The 21168-nt window shown below is 44.9% G+C and overlaps 1 protein-coding gene across 6 annotated transcripts in view; it reads right to left on the bottom strand.

The window, feature by feature from the left end:
* Nucleotides 1–21168, bottom strand: part of PRDM2 (PR/SET domain 2) — a 118677-nt gene that overhangs the window by 48793 nt on the left and 48716 nt on the right. For 5 of the 6 annotated variants that reach the window (XM_045777941.2, XM_087858335.1, XM_045777938.2 and 2 more), the window contains one exon: nt 19674–19800. In XM_045777941.2, coding sequence (XP_045633897.1) covers nt 19674–19800 — 127 coding nt within the window. Of the gene's footprint in view, nt 1–281; nt 341–19673; nt 19801–21168 lie in introns of those variants that run through there. The other variant, XM_045777942.2, reaches the window with a different exon arrangement.

Raw genomic sequence — 21168 nt, forward strand, 5'->3', positions numbered from 1 at the left:
GTGTCACTCACAAAGCCAAACACTGAGATAACAGTACAACAGGTGGGGGAACCTGCTACATTTCCTCACATAAGTAAATTTCGTTTCCTGATACTTGGTTTCTGTTCTATTTGTAATCAAACTAAGAGAGAAAACAAAAACAAGCCAATCACCACAAACAACTTCTAAGGACTCTTACAAAGGGGCGTGGGGGCTTGTTCAGGTCTGTGAGGCAGGAGGGGCCTCGAGAACGGGTCCGGCAGAGCCCACTGGGAGCCTGGTAAGTACACGTGTGCACTTACCATCAGGTTCCTGAAGGGTCCTACATAGAAGCTACTGCCAGCTGCGTGCTCCACTTGGTCTAAACAAGAAAGATACAGGAATGAAACACAAGGAAAGTGAAATGGAAACGCCAACAAAGAACATAATGGAGGACAGGACAAACTTCATGTATATAAGGAAAAGAAATACACACACAGTTATGAAGAAAATCGAATGAAACAGAAGGAAAAGAGCAGTTACCTACTGCATCAAGATTTACACACACAAAAACAAAAATTAAAAAAATTAATCTTTAACTGTGTTCTCAGCCACTGACAAGAGGACCCGCTCGGTATACTTACTCTCAGGCCTGTGCCACGACCGTGCTGCAAAAACAGACGCTCTTACCACTTTCTGCTGGAAGACCCCGAAGTCCCCATCCACACCTCTCACCTTACAGATACCAAAGGACCAGAGAGTGAAGTCATCTGCGCAAGGTCACGCAACTAAATTAGCTCTAGAGTCAGAATGAACCCACAAGGATGATGATGCTAAAAGTGTTCTTGCTACTAACATTTCTTAAGATCAGTAATGGCACAATTAAAAATATCGTATTCTATACAAAGCACTTTTTTTTTTTTAAGATTTTATTAGAAAGAGAGCGAGCATGCGCATGAGCAGGGGGGAGTGGAGGGAAAGGAAGAGAATCCCACGCACGCTCCCGGCTGAGCATGGGGCTCCACGGAAGGCTCGATCCCACAACCCTGAGATCATGACCTGAGCCAAAACCAAGAGTCGGACACTCAGCCGACTGAGCCACCCAGGTGCCCCTACGAAGCACTTTCTATGCTTTATCTCACTTGGTTTCAAGGGCAAATGAAAGAAAAGTGGTAGAGACTTCTGCTGCATTTATAGAAAAGGAACAAGAACCAAATTGGAGTGATTTTTTTTCCCATTTCAATTTTATCTGATGCCAGAAACACTTATCAGTCAATAGCATAGAACCTCAATCTAAGCAAATATGATTTACCATTAAATAGTATAAATAAAACTGGGCTTTCTAGTGAAACAGCTACATATAGAGAAGTCCAACAGTCATAATGACTACTCTTTAAAGATAATGTCTAGCATTATTCCTCTGGTGCCTGGGATGCAAGTTGCAAAATCAAAACTGCCTAAAGCATCACGTAAATAATTTAACCTAGGTCTGGACTGTGTTCTACTAGTCTAATAAAACTGGTCAAACACTAGCAAATTCTAGAGAATAATGTTTCACTTAAAAATGTGCGGGCTTCAGAGAAAACACAAAATTCTAGAAGACGTGCTCAAGTTACATTAAAAATTCATCACAACAGTGAAGGCTCATGCATTTCGTGATTTCAGTGAATTAAATTTAGAACCCTATGTAATTCTACGTGCGCTGCCTCCTCACTGGGGAGCTACCCAACTCCTAGGTATAAAATCAGAATTCAGTACTGGTGCACAGAAGCAGGTCTATCCGATCTTTGCATAGGGAGCTCACCATCTCAGATACCCAGCTGATTTCACACCAGGTGAGGCCCATCTCTGAGCACTTACCACATAAGATCATTGAGAACATGAGCTGCCCTGAACAGGAGCCTCACGGACTCCCCCGAAGGGCTCCCCCAAAGGACCCCCCAAAGAGACCCACCGGAAGGACTCCCCCAAAGGACCCCCCCGGAAGGACTCCCCTAAAGGACGGGTTGTGCCTGCTGCCTCCAGTGCCTCACCTCTCGCTGAGCCCTTCATCTTGGCAACTGTGCCTCCATCTACTCCCCTCCACTGGAGCCCCACCTGGCATGGTTACCTCTGATTTCGTGACTACAAAACCCTACATTTCTTTAGGCATCATGTGCCCCAGGTTTCCCCTCTGTGTCTGACAGTTGCATGGATCTGACATTCCTAAGATTCCTCTCCCCAGCCTCGTGACACCACCATCTACCATCTCCTCCTTTTGTGACCATTCTTGCGCAGGATCTTCCTCTGCTCCCTGCCCTCGTAAGAAATCTAAAGACTGGAGGCTTTCCTACAAGGCTGAAGAAAGGCTGAGCTGAGGGCACACATCTTAGAGAACAGAACAGACATGGGACACAGGAATAATGGGCTATGTTAAAAGGGAAGAAGGAAGAACCTACAATGTGAAGCAGGAGACTCAAAGGTGGTCTTATCTGCTCCCCAAACTCCACAAACATGCCTCTTGAAGCTTTATCTCATTATAGGAGTTGCCTAAAATCTCACAGCAAGTTGGTAGCAAACCTGGGACTTTTATTCCCACCTGATTCACTATTCTGTCCACTGTGTTCTAGAGGCCTTGCTGTGAGTGACACTTTCTGAGCCCTAACTCTTTTACTCTTAAGAAATTGTTTACTCTTAAGAATCTTTTACTCTTAAGATAATTAATGGTGCCATCTGCATTGCAGGCAAGTTTGAGAAATTTATCATAAAAACATAAAGTCATATAGAGCTTTTCAAATCTGTGAAAGGCAAGGATGTAGCTTTCATGACAGCAGGCTGACACGGCCCTGACAGCAGCACTCAGAACACCAGCTTGAGAGGGAAGTCCGAGTTCCACAGGCAAAGTGAAATGCTTGGCTGGGAGAAAAGCATAAAGTTCAGGGGCACCTGGCTGGCTCAGTCGGTAGGGCACATGACTCTCGATCTCAGAGTTGTGAGTTCAAGCCCCACGCTGGGCATTAAGCCGACTCAAAAAAAAAATAAAATAAAATAAATTTAAAAATGTTAAAAAGCATAAAGTTCATGTTAAATGACTTCTCCACGGGATTAAAACACACACACGTGCACGCGCGTCATCTCTAACAGACCAGGTGGTGAGGAAGGGGCATCGATGTATGATACCCAAGTCACGGGCTGAAAGAATGGTGCCTGAGGTGTTCCGTGGGAGCTGGTAAAGGGGGCGGAGTCAGAGCCCAGCAGTCTTCTCTGTGGGGGTGGCTAACATTCTGCAGTTGGTGTTGCTGAGTACAGAGGAAGGAAGCTGGAAACATATATGCAAATAAATTTTCCACAAGGAATTAACAGTCCATTTTAATAATTTCAAGGTATGCTTAAAAAAGGGAACCAGAAGATAATGACTTAGTAAAGTCAGCAGAAGTCACGGTCAGGGCGCACAGGAACTGGACAGCAGGACTGAGGCCGAGAGCAGAGCTTCCGAAACCACGGCCAGAAAGGCTCCGGCAAAGGTCAGCCCAGCTGCACACGGGACGTGGTGTGTCCATCAGATGGTCAGAGTGGCCGTTACGGCTGCCCAAGGTGACACTGGGGGAACACAAGCCACTCAGAGCCTCACCCCGGCTCTCCACAGTGTTTGGGAGAGAACATTTTGAAGTGGCAAGCTGCCGTCCAGCAACTGGTTTTCATGACAGTAACGTGCTATACATTTTCTATACATTTCTTTTATACTTCAAATAACTTTTACACTTAAAATAACTTGAAAATGTACCTGATAGTAAAAAAAATTCTTTTAAGCAGCTTGGGCACAATTTCAACCGTTTTCTGTAGTTAGACTCGCCAAGAGAGCTGTCTGTAATCCTGGAGACAAATTATAAAAATAAAACCTCTCTGGTTTTAAGTTGCTCACAGTATTAAAACAGGACTCGAGGCTTTGCTTCCAACAGAAACAATGGAAAAGTTCTGGATTTTTCAGTGCCGCAGATCCCAGTGTAAATTCCTGGGATGCTTTCATCATGGGGGGGGGGGGGTGTTCGCAGCCTTTGCCCCTGTGGAGGGTCTGGCCCACAACTCTTCCACATGCCAGCTCAAGGGAGGAACAGCAAGGATCACACCTGAAGGGAGCTTTGAATTTCTCTAAAAAAGGCTTTTAGTGGCTTTGAGTGGATAATTCCAAATACCAGAAAAGGCTCCCCAAATAAACCTTAATAAATTCAAATTGAGAAAGCATTACATTTCCTTTCACTCTTTGGAACCTCAAAGTCTTGTGGCATGAACAAAATGATTTTAGAGACTAAATACCTCTGAAACTTAAACAAGCTGCCAGCCTGTTCTACTTTATAATTATTTTAATTTCTAGGGTTCTTCTCATGGATCTCCAGTAGCTTTTATTTTAAAGGGGGGAAAAATGTATCTAAAGCCTGAAAACCTTGCACAGAAAACGTGAGTCGGCAACTATATTAACTCCAGTTCAAGAGTCAGTCCCCAGGGGCCAAACAAACAGGGACTGGGAGCTAGGGAGGGAGAGGGGTGTGTGGCCTGCGCCTGGCAACCCCCTGAAACAGAGCGCAGAGCCACACCCTCGAGAATTGGTATCCTCAGCTGAAAGGAAAGTCATTTATGATAAATTTTATAATACTATATCGTGATGAATTAACTGGGAAATTTAGATTAAAAATACTTTCAGGAAGTGAGATCTAGATATAAATCTGAGAGAAGACACAATTACAACACTTAAAATCATTATTGGGGCGCCTGGGTGGCACAGCGGTTAAGCGTCTGCCTTCGGCTCAGGGCGTGATCCCGGCGTTGTGGGATCGAGCCCCACGTCAGGCTCCTCCACTATGAGCCTGCTTCTTCCTTTCCCACTCCCCCTGCTTGTGTTCCCTCTCTCGCTGGCTGTCTCTCTCTCTCTCTGTCGAATAAATAAATAAAAATCTTTTCAAAAAATAAAATAAAATAAAATCATTATCTACATTTGTTTACAGAAATGCTCAGAGGAACAGTGGTCAAGCCACATCACTAAGGAAGGTATTATACCTGTTTATGTGTTCATATTTTTTCAAATGAACATGTGGTTACAGTATGCAAAAAAGAAATGAATACGTTATTTTTGAAAGAAGTACCTAACAAAGGCAAAATTAATGAGGCAACTGAAAATGGCCACTATTGGTTGAGATTAACATATGCAATTTTATAACAGTACAATCTGGAAAAGTTCTCAATGGTCTACTTTGCATACACAGCAGAAAGTATTGAGATGCTTCTCTTCTCCCTATCTCCTACCTAGTCTAAGTGTCCAGAAAAAAAACATCAAAATTCACAACAGACACTCATTGAAAGGGGGTGTAAAATAGTCAGAAGAGGCACTGCTCAAGCATTCAAATTACCGTTGTTAACCTTCTGGCAGGTCGTCTTCAACTCATTTCCCTGTGCATCATGTTACTTCAAACAAAAAGTTAATTTCCCTCCTCCTTTTGAGCAGCGACACACTCTGTATTCTTTCTCTTATTTCACTGCACTTGGTTATTATACCCCTCATTATTTAAATCAAAAATCTAATTTAAATAACCATGTTCAGTGCCTCCCAGGTACAAGCGAAGGGTCAATGTGCTGGCAGTCAACCATGATCATCATGAGAGTATTGTTTCCTGGCTTTTATTTTGCTTCTCCTAAAAATGTGAAATTAACATGCCACATTTTGATAGAGGTTAAAGAAAAAGGTTATAAAAATAAGACAATCTACAGGGATACTAAACTACTCATCACTTGGATCTACCACGGGACACTTTTATTCCAAGTATAATTTTTAAGTATGCATTACTACTGCTAAGCAATCTCATTCTTTTCTTTCCAAGACCTCAACGGTCTTCTGGCCTCCTTCACACCTGCAGACATGTCTCTATCAGAGCTTATGAACGGACACATCACTGCTCCACCAGGGAAGGCCTTGGACCTCTAGAGGCTTATGCATGTGCAGAGACCAGCAAACTGGTAACACACAAATTTGCCCGCTCTGATAACTCAGAACACTGTCTCTCAGATTCAAGCAGAGAAGGAACTAAAGTGTATTCTCCTCATAAAATAATTATTTTTAAGTCACAAATTACATTTAAATTCGAGATTTTTTTCTCTTTTAAGATCTGCACCAAAAAAACAAAATCCTACTAACTAGCCTATTTAACAATACATCTCACATTCAGATGCACTAGCCTGTATCATTCTACTGTTCAAATTTAGCTCAAGCTCAAATCTTGTAAGATTAGAATTTTGCCCTCTAAATGCTTTGTGAAGTTTCCGGACCATGGTGAAGCAGAAGTATTTTGATTTTTCTTGGGTGCTTATTATCTACAAGGCACTTTGTTAAAAGCTATAGGGAATATATGCATCTACAGAGATATCTGCCCCAAAGGAACTGAAAAGTGAAGTTACATCGAACTTTGTGAAAAGCAAGTCCCTTTGCAGAAAGGCCCTACCTAATGTCAACAAGAAACAAATGTTGAATGGAAAAAAGTTCAAGAGAATCTGAATCTCATTAAAAATAAAAACGAGGGCGGGGAAGGAAGGAGGAGGAAGAAAGCAGGAAGAGGGAAGGCCAGGGAGGTAGGGAGAGGGAGAGAAGGGACGGAGAGAGACAGGGAGGGGATGAAGTAAATCTCCATCCAGCCAGGTAAAGCCACGACACATGCACAGCTGGGGCCCTCCTTACGCCTGCAGCCATGGACCTCCAAGCACTGACACCGCAGCCTTTTGGAAACATGAAATCTTCTCAGTGCTCGTCTCCCAGGATTATGCCACATTATCCTGAGTTGATGCTTCTCTATTTCTCTAACATGGGGATAAAATAACGCCCCCCCCCCAAGGAAAAAAGAAGCCTCAGAGCAAGGGCTCACCAAGGACTAGGATTTTCAACAGTTGCCTCCTAGGCCAGTGCCCAAGGCTGGAGAAGGGTCTCCCTCTCACTCCAGTCACTCATTTCACCTGCTCCCAAAAGGTTCCCGTGCCCCCAAAGTCATACATCTCTCCTGCAAAGAGCTGATCCCAACTTAAACGAGACTTTGGAACAGGCTCTCCTGTCCCTCCCCGGGGTTGGGCTGGTACTCCAAATAACACAGGTTCTTGAAGGGCACAAAACCACAAAAACTGAAATTCACAAAACTGAAACTATACTGTGCAGCCTTGGGCCATGATCTGATTAAGGAGAAATAGGAGAAATAATCCTGGCTAACGCAGACAGGAACAAACTGTAATACACACTAGTGACAGCTACCTGATACTGTCATCAGGAGGAATAAATCAGGTAATGCACAAAAAGAACTTTGCACAGTGCCTGACACAGGCTCCATCAATGGAATCAACTGCAAGGATTACCCACAGTAGATTCTACAAAACAAATTACAGAAACCCCACGCCTGCAAGTCTTAATTGTCAGCATATGTTCCTTTTTATGAAGACAATGACATTCTGCTTCCACTAACAATTCTGAATTAATCCATTTGTTTTGTTCATTTGTTCTTCAGTGATTCACACGATCCCACCCAAATATCACTATGGAAATGTACAAGTCCAATGAGGACAGAAGTTTAACTGAGTGCTTTAAACACTCACTAATGCTCCCATCAATATACAGTAATGCTCTAACAGACGCTGTGAGTACATTTCACTTTTTTTAATCTGTAACCTACTGATTTTATTGCTTCTAACCAACTGTCTAAACATTAACAGTTCACTCAGTGGTTCTTAATCTTTTGGGAAAGAAGTCTTAGGCCCCTTTGAAAATCAGGCAACACCTAAGGCCCCTCTCCCCTGGGAGTCACAAAGAGACATAATCACACATGGCCCTCTGTGTCATCACAGAGTCCAGCTCTAAATTCATGCAAATTGTGCATATTGAGGGGGTACACCTGTGTGATCCCCAAAAAAGACCCCACTCCTTACACTGCTCAATAAAAATACTGCACAGAAAATCGGGACATTTGTTTCCTGAAAACTGGTACTGTCAGCCTCACTGGTAACCTGTAAGAAAATGGCTCTTTCACATTTTTGTTCTTTCCTGACTGCACATCCAGAAAGATGTAAAATGACAGATTTCCTAATCTGTCATGTGCAGCACAGAAATTGCTCCCACACAGTTACTTTCAGGGCTGTCTGATAATTTAATGTCTAAGAAAACATACCCAAAATTCATCCAAAATGTCAACCACACATAATTTGGTCACAACAGTACGGTAGTCACGAATGGTTTGGACCACATAGCTAGGTAAGACAGAAGAACAAGAAGAAAACAGCAAACCATGTGGGCAACATGCAAACAGTTAAACATGTTTACTTCTGCCCAGGCACATGCAACAAATCAAATTCCAGGAGTTATCTAATCCACCAATCCATGTAACCACAGGGGTCCTAGTTTGAGTAACTAATAAAAACAAGACAGTTTTTGAGAGAGAAGCGGGTCTCCAGCCCACGAGGAATTCTCTCATGCCATCATGTGTATCTAGTTGCAGAACCATAGACCGTCCTAACTCTTACCTAATTTTCAATCCACTTAATTCACTTTGTGTCATCAAACCAAAATATGGATTTTAATAAGCCATGTTAGAAGATGTTGGAACTATCCCTTTATTTTTTCAGAAGGGCTACGATAAGCCAAAGGATGGACAGGGTTACCACAGAGCTAATTTTGCCAGTGCCCAGCAATTAAAATGGGACGGACCAAGGTCAGTGTGCCAGACATATCCCTACAAGGCTCTCGCTTGATGCTCGCAGTAATCCTGCAAGGCAGATCTTATCCCCATTTTACTGACAGGTAAACTGAAGATCAAAACATGTGGAGTAACCTGTCCAAAGTCATACTGCTATTAACTGGTGGAGCTGGGATATGAACCTGGCCTCCTAATTCCAAGGCCTTGTTCTGGCATGCCACAATGAAGTCTGCACATTGTACAGCTCCCAGAACTCTGAGGTATAGCTGGGCCAGCAATTCTTCTCTTCTCTCCTCCCCACGACAGACACACAGTGCAGGCTCATTTTAAACAGGTTACCCCATGTGCACGGTACTGATCAAGCTGCAGTTAACAGAGGCGCAACAGTGAAGCTCGGGCAGTATACTCACGTACATTAGTACAGACGCTGGAAGCTGGAGGAGCACAATAATCACTCACCGCGAAAACAACATCTACCAACTCCACGTACTTTCTGACAACTGCCCACGAGATTTAGGGGATCCTGTCTCTCTCAGACTGAAGAAGGGCCAGGAACAGCATGAGTTAAGCATCACTTCTTGATTTAACATTTTCTACACTCTCGTGAAACCATAAACTGAATTTATGTTGGCACACAGGTAGCAATTTACATTTTATATTCTGAATTCTTGACTTTATAATTTTGATGGACTCAAAACTATAAATATTACACTTAATACCCAAATCTGCTCTCGTACAACGACAAGCTCACACGCAGCAAGGAAGATACTTCCTGTGACAATATATTCGGCAGCTAATCAAACTGCTTAAACAGGCAAATTTGGGATTTTAGGCCTCTTGTTCCAAAATCCAAACAAGACTGAGACTATATCTAGTTATTCCTTTTAGTTATTATTTGTCTGGCATGCCAGTGAGAGGAAACTGTAACTTCAACCCCACCGTCAATCCTACAGAAGCTACAATCCATAACGTGTAACCGCAAGAGGAGAGGGTACCGTGTGTGAAAGACCAGCAGCGTGCTGCCTGCTGCATGCACCTGGGAGAGAGGAACGTGAGGCTTCCGTCCACTCACAGAGAAGGTACCCAAGGCAGGAGGGGGAGGTGGAGGCCCTCATTCCTCACAGGGATCGACCCTCAGATACTCTGCCTAAAACCAGCAGTCACTTGACTGCACAGAGAAACAGCGTCTAGAAATCTCTAATGTTAAAAACAAAAATACAGAACCAGAAAGGCATATTCTACACCTCCAACCGGCAAGAGAATGAAAACTGAACCTAAGAAGCCAAACAGTAGAAAAATATAAAATAACAAAAGGCACAGGAATTTGCATCGTTGCCCATTCTAAACTATCGCAACTTCAAACACTGCACACAATTGGTTTTGGGGTTCAAAACAGGGGTGAACAAACCAGTTTGTCTTCATTTTTGTGGCATGTGGTGTCTCAGGAAACCTACAAAAGACTGCCCCAATAGGAAGGATTAGAAGTACAAGGGGAAAGACTGTTTATCACCCGCAGCTTTAATGGAAATGGTGGGGGGGGGGGGTATACTAAGTAGGTACTTACTGGTTTTCTTTTTACCAAAGCAAAGATAATTCTCTGCAACTACACACACATTGGTAACATACAGTTAATTTATTAAGGATGAAATTAGGTTTGGGTCATTCAGATACTGATTAAATTAGTAAGAACATATAAAATGGAAAAGTTTTCCAAGTATCAAATTAGCAAGGATTTTGGATGTTATCATCTTATTGTAGAAACTGGTATTTTTATATATCATACACATACAATATCATTATTTTATCATTTGGCTAAGTCTCTAGCTTCTGAAACTATTCAAAGACTCCATGTATATTAAAATATATTGATATATAATACTTAAAATAACTATACATGTACCAGCTTAGTACGAAAATTCCCATCAAAAAATATTTCTAAATTTCAGGGTCATGACCACAAAAATGGGAAGAGGAAATCGGTACAACAGAAGGTTCAGAATGCTGAGAATTTTCATCTCTTACCCATAATCCCTCAGAACTTTTTCTTCTTAATATATGTGCCAAGTTTTAACCTTTTAAAACAAAGCTACCTCCTAAGTTTTAGGGGAAAGGAAAGAAAAGAAAGGAAACTGCTTTTGGAAAATGAAAGCACAGATTACTAGGCAGAGGTTCTGTCCAGTCTACCGTGTGTGTTTGAGGCATGGGGGGTAGGGCGTTAATGACCTTAGTTAAAGACCAAATCTTTACGGAACTGAGTAAAAAACTCATTAAAAGCTTCAGGTAGAAAAGGCCATATTAGGTTTGCTACAAATTCAGGAAGTTTCCAAAAAGTTTCAAAACTTCTTACATATTCCAAAGACTCTACAGCGGGGTAAATACAATTAAGGAATCAACCCCTGCCCCTCATGAGGAAAATTCACTAGAGCACAAAGGCAGGTTAGGGCAGCTCCTTCCTCGTTTCTTTTCGTGCTTTTCCTCCTGAATGACTCAAGCCACCAGAAAAGGAACAGCTTTAAGAGCAAACAAAACCTCTTAAGAAAGTGCTGCTTCCAACAGTTCAAATGAGCTCCTCTTAAAGGAACAAATAAAAAATAAAAAGCCACCCCCCCCCAAGAAACACTCTGACAAAAAAAAGACAAAATCCCTACCTTTTTTTTTTTGGTGTCACATCCTAGGAGTGAAAGAAAGTAACAAGCATGACTTAACGACACAACAAATCAGCACTGCACTTACCACCAGTTGCCAGATTTAATTTTTGGAGTGGATGTAAATTAAAACATATTCAGGATCTCTAACACTAAGCTTAAGAAAACTTTCAAAACCATACTGTATTCGGTGGAATAGCCAGTCATTCTCAACCCAAGAACACTGGTGCAGAGAAGGAAGCCAAGCATCACCGTCTTCTTGAACTCACGGGAAGACCAAGAGCTCCCTGGTCCTGCAAGTGATTCCCGCTCCCCCCACCGGTCTGCACTGCAGAGGGACTAAGGCCAAGGCAATGTCTCACTCTGTTCTTGCGGTTTCTAAACTGATTTCAAAAATAATATAAACCTTAAGAAAAATGAAATAGTCAGAAGAAGCCCAAACCAACAAATGCCATTTAAAAAAAAAAAAACAACAACAACAACACTTAACAGAGAAGGCTATAACAAGGGACAAAAATGTAATCTATTAGTGTTTTTAAGAACTGTTTATTTGGGGTGCTCAAAGGAATACAATAAATCTATTCAATCCAAAAACCCCCAAGGCAAAAATAAGTGAAGGCATTAGTTCTCAGCACAAGTTAGCTTTCTAATACCAAAGGCTTCACTTAATCACTCTGCCTTATTATTAGGATTAAAGTGGGCAATTCTACAGTGAGCAGTGAAAATTCATCTTGGCTAATGAGGAAAGCCTTATAAAACACTGCTACTTAATCAGTATGACTGTCCTCCTCAAAAACATTTGGAGTAAGAACTGGATTTAGGCAAGGAGGAGCCGAAGAACGCAGGAGCCAGGTGAACCTGGGCCAACCACGGAACCGCTGGGAGCACCAGTTCCCTCCTCTACAAAGGAGGATAAGCATCCTCCCCATCTGGCAGCGCCACCAGTAGGGGCATCGGCAGTGCTGTCCACGGAGGACAAGCACATTGCCGGGCACACGTGCGACATGCGGACCAAGGAACTGCTGTCACCTCACCACTGACAGAAAGCAGTGATTCATCACATAACGACAGGATGTGCAGAGAAGTGTCAAATGACGAGAGACGTCCATATCGAAGTCCACCATAAGGAATGAATTCGACCGAGAGCCCTCGGACTGTCTGACGCTGGTTTAATGGGAGTGCTTATAAAGACAAACGGCTGCTTTCGGTATTCACCTTCTTCACGTGGAGAAACCGCAGTAGCCTTTTCAAGCAACTCGTGCTTCTCCATGTCACTGAGAGTCCCTGAACTACGTCACCCAGATGATTAGCATTAATCAAATCAAACTTTAGGACTGTCCTCGGCAGCATGAACAGTGTGAACAGGTCGCGTGAGCGCCTACACTACCAGGCTAGCCTCTCGGCGACCGCAACGGGCCCACGCTCCTCTGAGCCTAAGGTTGTGTGGAGAACCCGCAGCACAGCGCCCTTGGAGCGTCTGGCCAGCCGCTCACTTCTTCACAGGCAACTTCAAATACAAGGCTACACTCCTTTCTGAAATTCTGCCAAGTTCGTGTGTGTAGCAGCCCCTCTGTAAACCAGAACAGGAAACCGCCTAGGGAAAGGAAGCACTCGATGAGTTTCAGAAACAATTAATCCAAAATTCTGAAAAAGAACCTAGTACTCCTATTTAGGGAAGGCACAGAAAATTGGGGCTTGTTTTTGTTTTTTACTTTCAAATTACAACCAAATTTTTAAAAATCTTAAACTAGTTTGAACTCATCACATGAAGGGTCTCGTTGCTTTTTTCCTTTTAGAAAATTTAATCATGATCAAACCTATTTTCTGGATTAGGCAAGTCTCACCTTCTGATTTACACATGGACAGGAGAACCAGAGTAACAACAGCCTAAGTATACAATCAGTCACAATGCTTGAAGCAGTTTTGAATCATGGCATGCATTAGGATTTTTTCCAAGTTCATCCACTGAACTACAGTTGAAAAATGTGCAAAATGCTTTGAAAAATTTTAGTTAATCCACACACTTTCCCTATGAACAAGTTATACACAGCAAACACATCAAAGGCACAAAACTATTCACCAATTTCTTATCTAAATTTGGAACGAGTCCATAGCAGAAGTAGAATTAGAAATCAAAAAAAGCCCCTGCCTCCTACTGTTGAAAAAAATATCAAAGCTGTATCAAGCTTTTAAAAACAGGCCACAACAGCAGCATCGGTCAACCTGGCAGGCAACCATCAGAGATGGGACCCAACGCTCAGCAAAGGCACAACTCAGCCAGAAGGAAGTGAGAGCTACAGTGGGGACCAACCAGGACACTGCTCTCTTGGGTCCAATGCAACAGGTTAACCCTGGGGCCACGCTTCCACAGGAATGTCACGACCTCCCACTGCCCCGTGCCCTGGGCCAGCACCTGTGAACAAGAGCTACCGAGGAGCACCCTGCAAGGAAGTGGGCACAGGACCTGCCCACCAGATGCCCAGAAGGTTCAGGGCCCATCTGCCATCACCCTCAGGCACCATGGCCAGGCTTCCATCATTTGGCCAGGCCTCTGCCCTTCAGCTTTGGCCAAGGAGCCTCAAAAAGAGCCATCGGCTGCTAGGAGAGACCAGGACAGCAAACACCACTGAGGCACCCCTGTTCTCAGCTTTTACCACACGCATCCTCTAACTGTAACTTTAAATGGAATCAGTGTTGTCCCATCTGCTGCTGTTGTCCACCTCACAGAAAAGCGGACGAAAAGCAGTAGATCCTGTAGAAGAAAAGGCACAGAAAACCTGGGTCCAAGTTCTGACTCTGACGCCCCCCGGCAGTGAGTCTGGACAGGTTAGCCAAGCTGGCTCAGCTGCAGGCGGGGTGCACACCGCAGTAGCAGAGGCTACACGGGAATATTCGCCCCAAGGAGAGTGCCCAGCACTGCGCAGCGCTCGTGACCCACATGCCTCTGGCCCCAAGCACCCTCTCCAGCTCCATCAGAGCCTCCTGCTACACCTGTTTTCTACCTGTTGTCTGGCGGTACCTGTGACCTCTCATGTCCCTCCAAGTTTTTCCTTCCCCAACTCACGCAAGGTCCTTCCTTCATCCCCTCCTCAGTATCCTTTGCAAGAGTCCTCCCCACTGTGCTCTGCTTTGTCACTACAAAGCAGCATCATGTCCTCTCCCAAGGGGCTCCTGCCTACCACCCCCCCAACTGTGGACCCCAAACACACACGAACTAGAACACCTAGGAAGCCTGACCTGCCCCGAGCTACATTAAGACGGGCGATAAGCTCTTCCCCAAATGTTTTAGTCATCTAATTTTCCCTACCAATCCAGCCACCCAATGCAGTGCCTGGTACGTCTACTTGGAGAACTGAGTTTCATGATGCAAAAACACTTGTGTGGGTTTCTAGGTAGCCCCTCCATGCCCCCACCCCAACCCGGGGAACAAATTCCCCAAACTGCTGACAGTACATCCAAATCGGTCCCTCTTCCTGGAGTTGAACTTGACGGGGCCCACCCCTGTGTCAGTCATGTCACAGCCTCTGAAAGGCCATCCCTGGCTACCCATCCATGGTCACGCCTGTCTCACTCTTGCGCCACCAGCTAACACGCACGTAATGTTCCTAAAACTCATACTGTTCCTCTGTTGGCTGGCCATGCCCCTGCTCTCCAGAACATACATTTTGTGAGAGCGGGAACCTTCATCGTTCTAGCTCTGCGCTATACCTTCGGCATCTACCATAGCGTTGGACAGACACGGCAAATGCCCAGCACTTAAGGCTGAGCGCAGACCCTCCAGCCATTTGCCACTTCTGACAGTCCCCTAAGGCTCCTCTCCACCTTCTGAAATCCCCCCATCCTGCCACCCTTTCTAAAGAGACCACCCAGCGAGCCCAGCCAAGTTCCCTCCCCCTTTCCTTGGCGTCGGGAGTCCCTGCTGCCCATACCAGTAGGTCAGCACTTACTTCTTTCCCTTCAACTGCCTCAGACCAAATCATTCTGCACATGGATCTCGTACCTCCCTAACTTGACTGCAAGTGTGTATACACTCTGCCACCTTTGGAGAAGAAGGCATTTCAAAAACGTGCAACTAAAGAAAACTGAGGTGTTCTTCACGGTACCAAGATTTTTTTATTTGAACACCTCCGATAACAGAGACACATGAAACATTTCCTCTTTAAGCTGATTATAATTTAACTGTTCTGTGATAACTACAAGTCACCCAGACAGATACTATAAGCTAGCTGGCATTCTCAGGGCTTACTTACAGTTTTTATAAGGATTATCTAAACCTCTCGAGTAACCTGAAGGAGCTACATACTCTTCACAATTCACTGTCAGTTTTGTCATAAACCGCCTTCTTTACAGTCCAGCTATCAACAAATAAAAACTATCTGCTGCTATAAATAACTCCTCTCTCTCTAGTTTGTTGTGAATGGAAAAGTCAATAGGTTAGAAGTAGGCCAAAAATCAGGGTGAATCGGCAAGGGTGAGGCTCTGCCATGGGAAAGCAGAGTGGCGAGGCCCACTGCTTGTTCTGGGCTTACAGAAATCCTCCATAAATACCGGCTGATTAAATGAGTCACAAATTCAGAGTTCCTCTGCAAGAAACACGAACTGTCAGCTGCACTCTGTCGGTGGTACTTACTGTTACAAGGAACCCGCATGCTGCCCTGAACTCCTATTATCTCGTTTGCTCTTGACAGCAACCCCATGAGGCCAGGCAGTACAGAAACCATTCCATGTTAAAACACCCATTTTTAGATTTTTTTTTTTTTTTTATTTGACAGAGATAGAGACAGCCAGCGAGAGAGGGAGCACAAGCAGGGGAAGTGGGAGAAGAAGAAGCAGGCTCATAGCGGAGGAGCCTGATGTGGGGCTGGGATCACGCCCTGAGCCAAGGCAGACGCTTAACCGCTGTGCCACCCAGGCGCCCCTAAAACACCCATTTTTAAAGCTATGGAAACTGTACCCCAGAAAGGTGACGTGACCTCCCTAGTCACACACCTGGTAGAAACCCAGGAGTCCCGTGTTTCACATTCCTTCCACTAAGCCCGTGGGTATGAGCCACTATTGTTTCTTGAGGGTAAAAGAACTTCAGGTAAGGCTCTTCTGTGGCCAGGAGACAGCAGGGCAACACCAAATTTGCTATTATAGTCTGTGTTTTAAAAGAACTTTTGCCAACAGTCATTATTTACTGCTAACCAGCAAATTCAATCTCTTATTTCTCACAGTAACAAACAAGACACAAATCGAGAAGATGGTAAATTCCTCTAACTATGGCCTTTCTATGTTACTTCTCAGATCACAATCTTCCTGTGGTTCAAATTAAAATAACCAAAGCATCGGACACTAAGAAACCCTCCTTCCTTCTCTACCTGCTGTCCCCTCCAAGGGGACAGAAATTTTCATGCTCCATCTCATAACGGGCTGCTCAGACATGTAAGAAGTTAGGCTGAATTACAAAGCTGAGAATCCAAAATTCTCGTCTGAAACACCTCAAGTATGCACATCTTTGGCCCACGGCAAAACTGCATGCTGCCCTGCAAGAGACAATATGGACTGTGTTCTCCCAGCACTGTGTTCTCTTCCTTCATTACAAGGTTTGTGTGGGTCTTTGTTTGCCAATCAGCCAACATTTATTGAGGGCCTATTCCATGCCAAGCATCAAGGTGTGGATCAGGAACTTCCTGATTAAACGTCGGTCTCCCCAGCTAGACTCCAGGCGACATGAGAAGAAGAGTCACTGCTTCTTTCTGCTCACCACTGCACTGTTCAACCTAGCAGAGTGCCTGGCACACGCCAGGGACTTAACAAACATGAACTGAGTGAATGAATGAGTAAGGGAGACAGAGGGAGAGAGAAGAGGCCACTCTGAAAAGGAAGCAGGGCTTTTTACTGCCCAGAACACGCCTCACGATCCACCGGCGATATGATGAATTTGGAAAGGCGCCACATGCAAAGCACAGCTGTAGGCATAGCAGCTGTCCCGCAAAGGAGCCGAGGCCCAGAACTCTGAAGAATTCAGTCCTTTGTTTCTCTCTGCCTGCCTCGTAACCAAAATGAAGTTAGGTCCGCTGTCTGTCTACCTGTCAGCTGCATGTCTTCAACATCTGGCTTTCAGAATTACTAAGCTAACATGCTACTGAATGAAATTTATGTTGATTTACTCTCTGACATCACTGCCTGAAAAAACATTTAAACGTCTGAGGTCGCACGTAAGACCTAAACAGAACAAAGTTAAAATAAAAAGCTCTCTGCTTCAGGTCTTTGCAAGCTATAAATTAGCTTTCACCGAGTATTTAATTTAAAAGCAAAGAAGGTTTGACTCATTATTTAAACTCTCTAAACTTCAGGACTCTTTACCAGTAAGTTGCTCAAAACAGACTATTAAGTTCCCAGAGTGAGCTTCATGCAAGTATTTTCATTAAAACCTAAGACTCAGTGGATTATATACTTCCCAGAGTAAATACAAAAATAATAACAGGATAACATGAACTACTTAATTCAATATAAAAACCCAGCAATCTAGGCAAGTATAAAAATGTTAATGTGTAAATTCATGTACCACTAAGAAGACAAAAAGTTTATTTTCAGTTTTTTTTCTCCACATCCAACTAAATAAGCAAAACAAAAATTTAGGGATCAATAAAAAAAAGCAGAAAGTGATGAAAAGTTCTAAACACGCACCCCAAAGTATGCTGAACAGAGAAAAACCTGAGAGAAGCTGCTAGAAAGCTATGAATATATTTAAATATATCTTTAGTTATACTTGGTAGCAGAGTAAAGATCTTCCCCCCTCCCTCCCCAACTCCTGCCCCTGCAAATAAATCACAACTTACCTGGAGAGGCTGCTGGCATTATTTATAAACAAAATGAATACTAAATAAAGGAACAAACTGAAATAACAGTTTGCAAACAGTTATATACTAAGCCTAAAAACAACAAAAATCTTAATACTCAGTTTACAGCAGTAGGAAAAACACTTGGGAATTTTCTAGACCCTGATCATCTGATGCAGGATCAAAGCATTTAATGGCCTAAAGCGATAATGAAATAACATTTGAAAAACAGAAAACATGTACTTAGGAAAAGACCCCACCAACTTTCTCTTGGATGAGTTAGTAGTATTCACATTACACTGTGAAATAGAAAGAATATGTAATGGAAAAAAAATCACAATCGACTTCTTGCCTACATGTTTAAACATTCTTTTTATATTCTTCCAAAATCAAGTTTTACGTTATGATTTCATTCACAGTAGGACTTACACAACTCACTGGGCAATGTTCTGAGTAAAGGACGGACCCCTAAGTTCTGATGACGACAAAAATTTACATAAGACCTAAGGCAAGCAAAAAAAAAAAAAAAAACAAAAACAAAAAAGGATTTATAGGACTAAGAAACTACCATACTGTGCCTTGGCATATATTCAAACTGGGCTCTATGAAAGATTCACGAATTCACATTAAAATTCTTCATTACAAAAAAAAAAAAAAGCAAGAAAGAAAACCCCAACGTGTCCGAATGCCAGCTGGAAATAGGACACATCCAACCAAACTCTTTTCCTACCCAGAAATTATCCCCTCCCCTTTTTAAGTGTGACTACGCTTTATCTTTTGTTCGAAAACATCGTAAAACAAAATAAAACTACGGGAGTTGAGTCAAAAGTGACACAACAGCACACTCTTCAACTTCCATTTTGTTAATGGCCTAATTTCGAGAAGGTCCGCCGCGCTCAGACCTTCGCCCACCCCGGGTGTTGCAATCGTGCGCAGCGCGGCGCGGCCCGGCGCGGGGAGGAGAGGAGAGGAGTGGCGGGGCCTGTCCCGGCCCGGCCCCGCGCCCAGAGGAGTGGCAGAGCCCGGCGCGCCGCGGCCCGGGGCGGAGGCGCGGGGCCCGTCCGGCGCCGGCCCGGGGCAGAGCGGCGGCGTCCGGCCCTTCCCGCACGGTCCCGGGTGGACCCGAGGCCGCCGAATCTGCGGACCTGGAAATGTCACTCTCGGAACACACTTCATGACGCGTTCGCTGGCGAACGGCACAAAAAAGCTAAGAATATACCGGGCGTGCAGGGCTCCGGAGAGACCGGCCGCCGCTCCCACCCGCGAGTGCGGCTATTTTGGAGGTTCCGAGCGAAGTGACAAGTAGCCCTCGGCCGGCCCTCCCCGCGCTCGGTCCGCTCACTTTTGCGCGCCCGGCTTCTCGGCCGCAAGTTAACCAAGAGCCCGAGCGCGGCGTCCGGCCGTGATTCAGCAGCGGCCCGGGGGAAGGGGGGGCGGCCCGGGGGCCGGGATCGCGGGCTGGGGCCAGGCCAGGTCACCGAGAGCCGTGGGCGCCGCCCGGGCCCGGGCCCGGTCCGGCGGCGGCGGGTAGCCGGGGCGGCGCGGGCGCCTACCTTTCCTGCTTTTCGGGGAGCTCCGCTTGCTCCGGGCGCTGGCTCGCTCTTCCTCAATCGCAGCTGCTATCTCGGGGTTGTCTTCCCCATTGTACCAGACCAGGAGCTCCTCGCCCGGCGCGATTGGCTGCGGGGACAGAAGAGACAGGCGCCAGGCCAATCAGAGCGGCGGTTGTTGGCGGGGCGGGGCGGGGCAGGGGCGGCGCTCCCAGCTGGGGCGGCGAGCCAGGCCAGCCCGGCAGGAAGGGCTCCTTAACCCTTGGCGGCCGCGGGCCTCGGCGACCGCGGGCAGGAACCCTCTGCTGGAGGGAGGACCTCACTTCCCGGCCCGCCTCCTCTCCCCCCACCCCCACCCCCCCCCCCCCGGCCCGCGCGGGCGGACCTGCGGCTCCGCTGTCAACTCCGAAGTGCCGTACCTTACCGAATCTTACTGTGCAAAGCCTCACGACTGCCCACGCACAAGGAAAAATAAAACACGGAACCATTTTGCCCACGAAACCTAGGCTCATGAGAAATGTAAAAGAACCCGGCGGTTTGGAAAGAGAAGTGTTGAAAGCTAATTACCAGCGTACGTTTCGGATGCCGAGAGCAAGTTCAGCATGATAAGAACTCTAAGTCACTGCACATTTATAAACGCACTGCTAATGATATCACGGAAATGCTAAAAGAAGAGGCAGGGCGCGGGACGCAGGCGTCCCCAGGCGTCCCCGCACTCTATGCTCTATGCCCTGCCACAAACCTGGTCCGGCCCAAAGAGTATCCACTGCCTTGCCCTCTGTACCAGGCAACTTTTAAGTGCAGAAGGAAATGCCTAAAAATACCACACAGGTACTATGCTCCTAAAACATTAACTCTGAAAAAGCCACGAGAGTAGTGAGGACATGTACCACCACCACGTACACCTAGAATAAGATCCTGAAGAAAAAACTGAGTGGAAAGATCACATTCCTAAATAGAATTTAAGGAAATGGCTTATTGGCTTCTTTCACAATGACTCATCTGTTCAGAAAGTTCCAAGGGTAACAACACAAGTAAAATTGCACCGAAAACCCACCAAATAAAATAAGAATCCATCAGTCCATTCTGACATAAATACAGTGAATGAACAAGTAAATAGGTAAGAAGGAAAAAGCTCTTCCTTAAAGTAGATCCCAATTAATCAATGAAAAATAATGGAATTAGAAAACCACCACTTGGCAATCACAGCAGTAATAACTGATTCATCGACAGACGCTACTAGTAGGTGGAAGTTTCGGTTGTAACAGAGTATTAGCATGGTCTCCAAACATCTCCCCATAAAATATGAATTACAAAGGTAAAAACAGTATCCTCAGAATGAGACAAATCAACATCCTGTGCCTCCTGATACCACGCACAGAAAAGATTATCATCACTTCTGGAGATCTCTGCCCAAAACACATGACCGTAACTTAGTCATGAGGAAACATAAGGAAAGCCCAAACTCTGGGACATTCTACAAAATAACTGACCAGTT

Source organism: Ursus americanus, chromosome 33, assembly GCF_024610735.1.
Source record: "Ursus americanus isolate L20-20 chromosome 33, mUrsAme1.1.p, whole genome shotgun sequence".
Classification (NCBI taxonomy): domain Eukaryota; kingdom Metazoa; phylum Chordata; class Mammalia; order Carnivora; family Ursidae; genus Ursus; species Ursus americanus.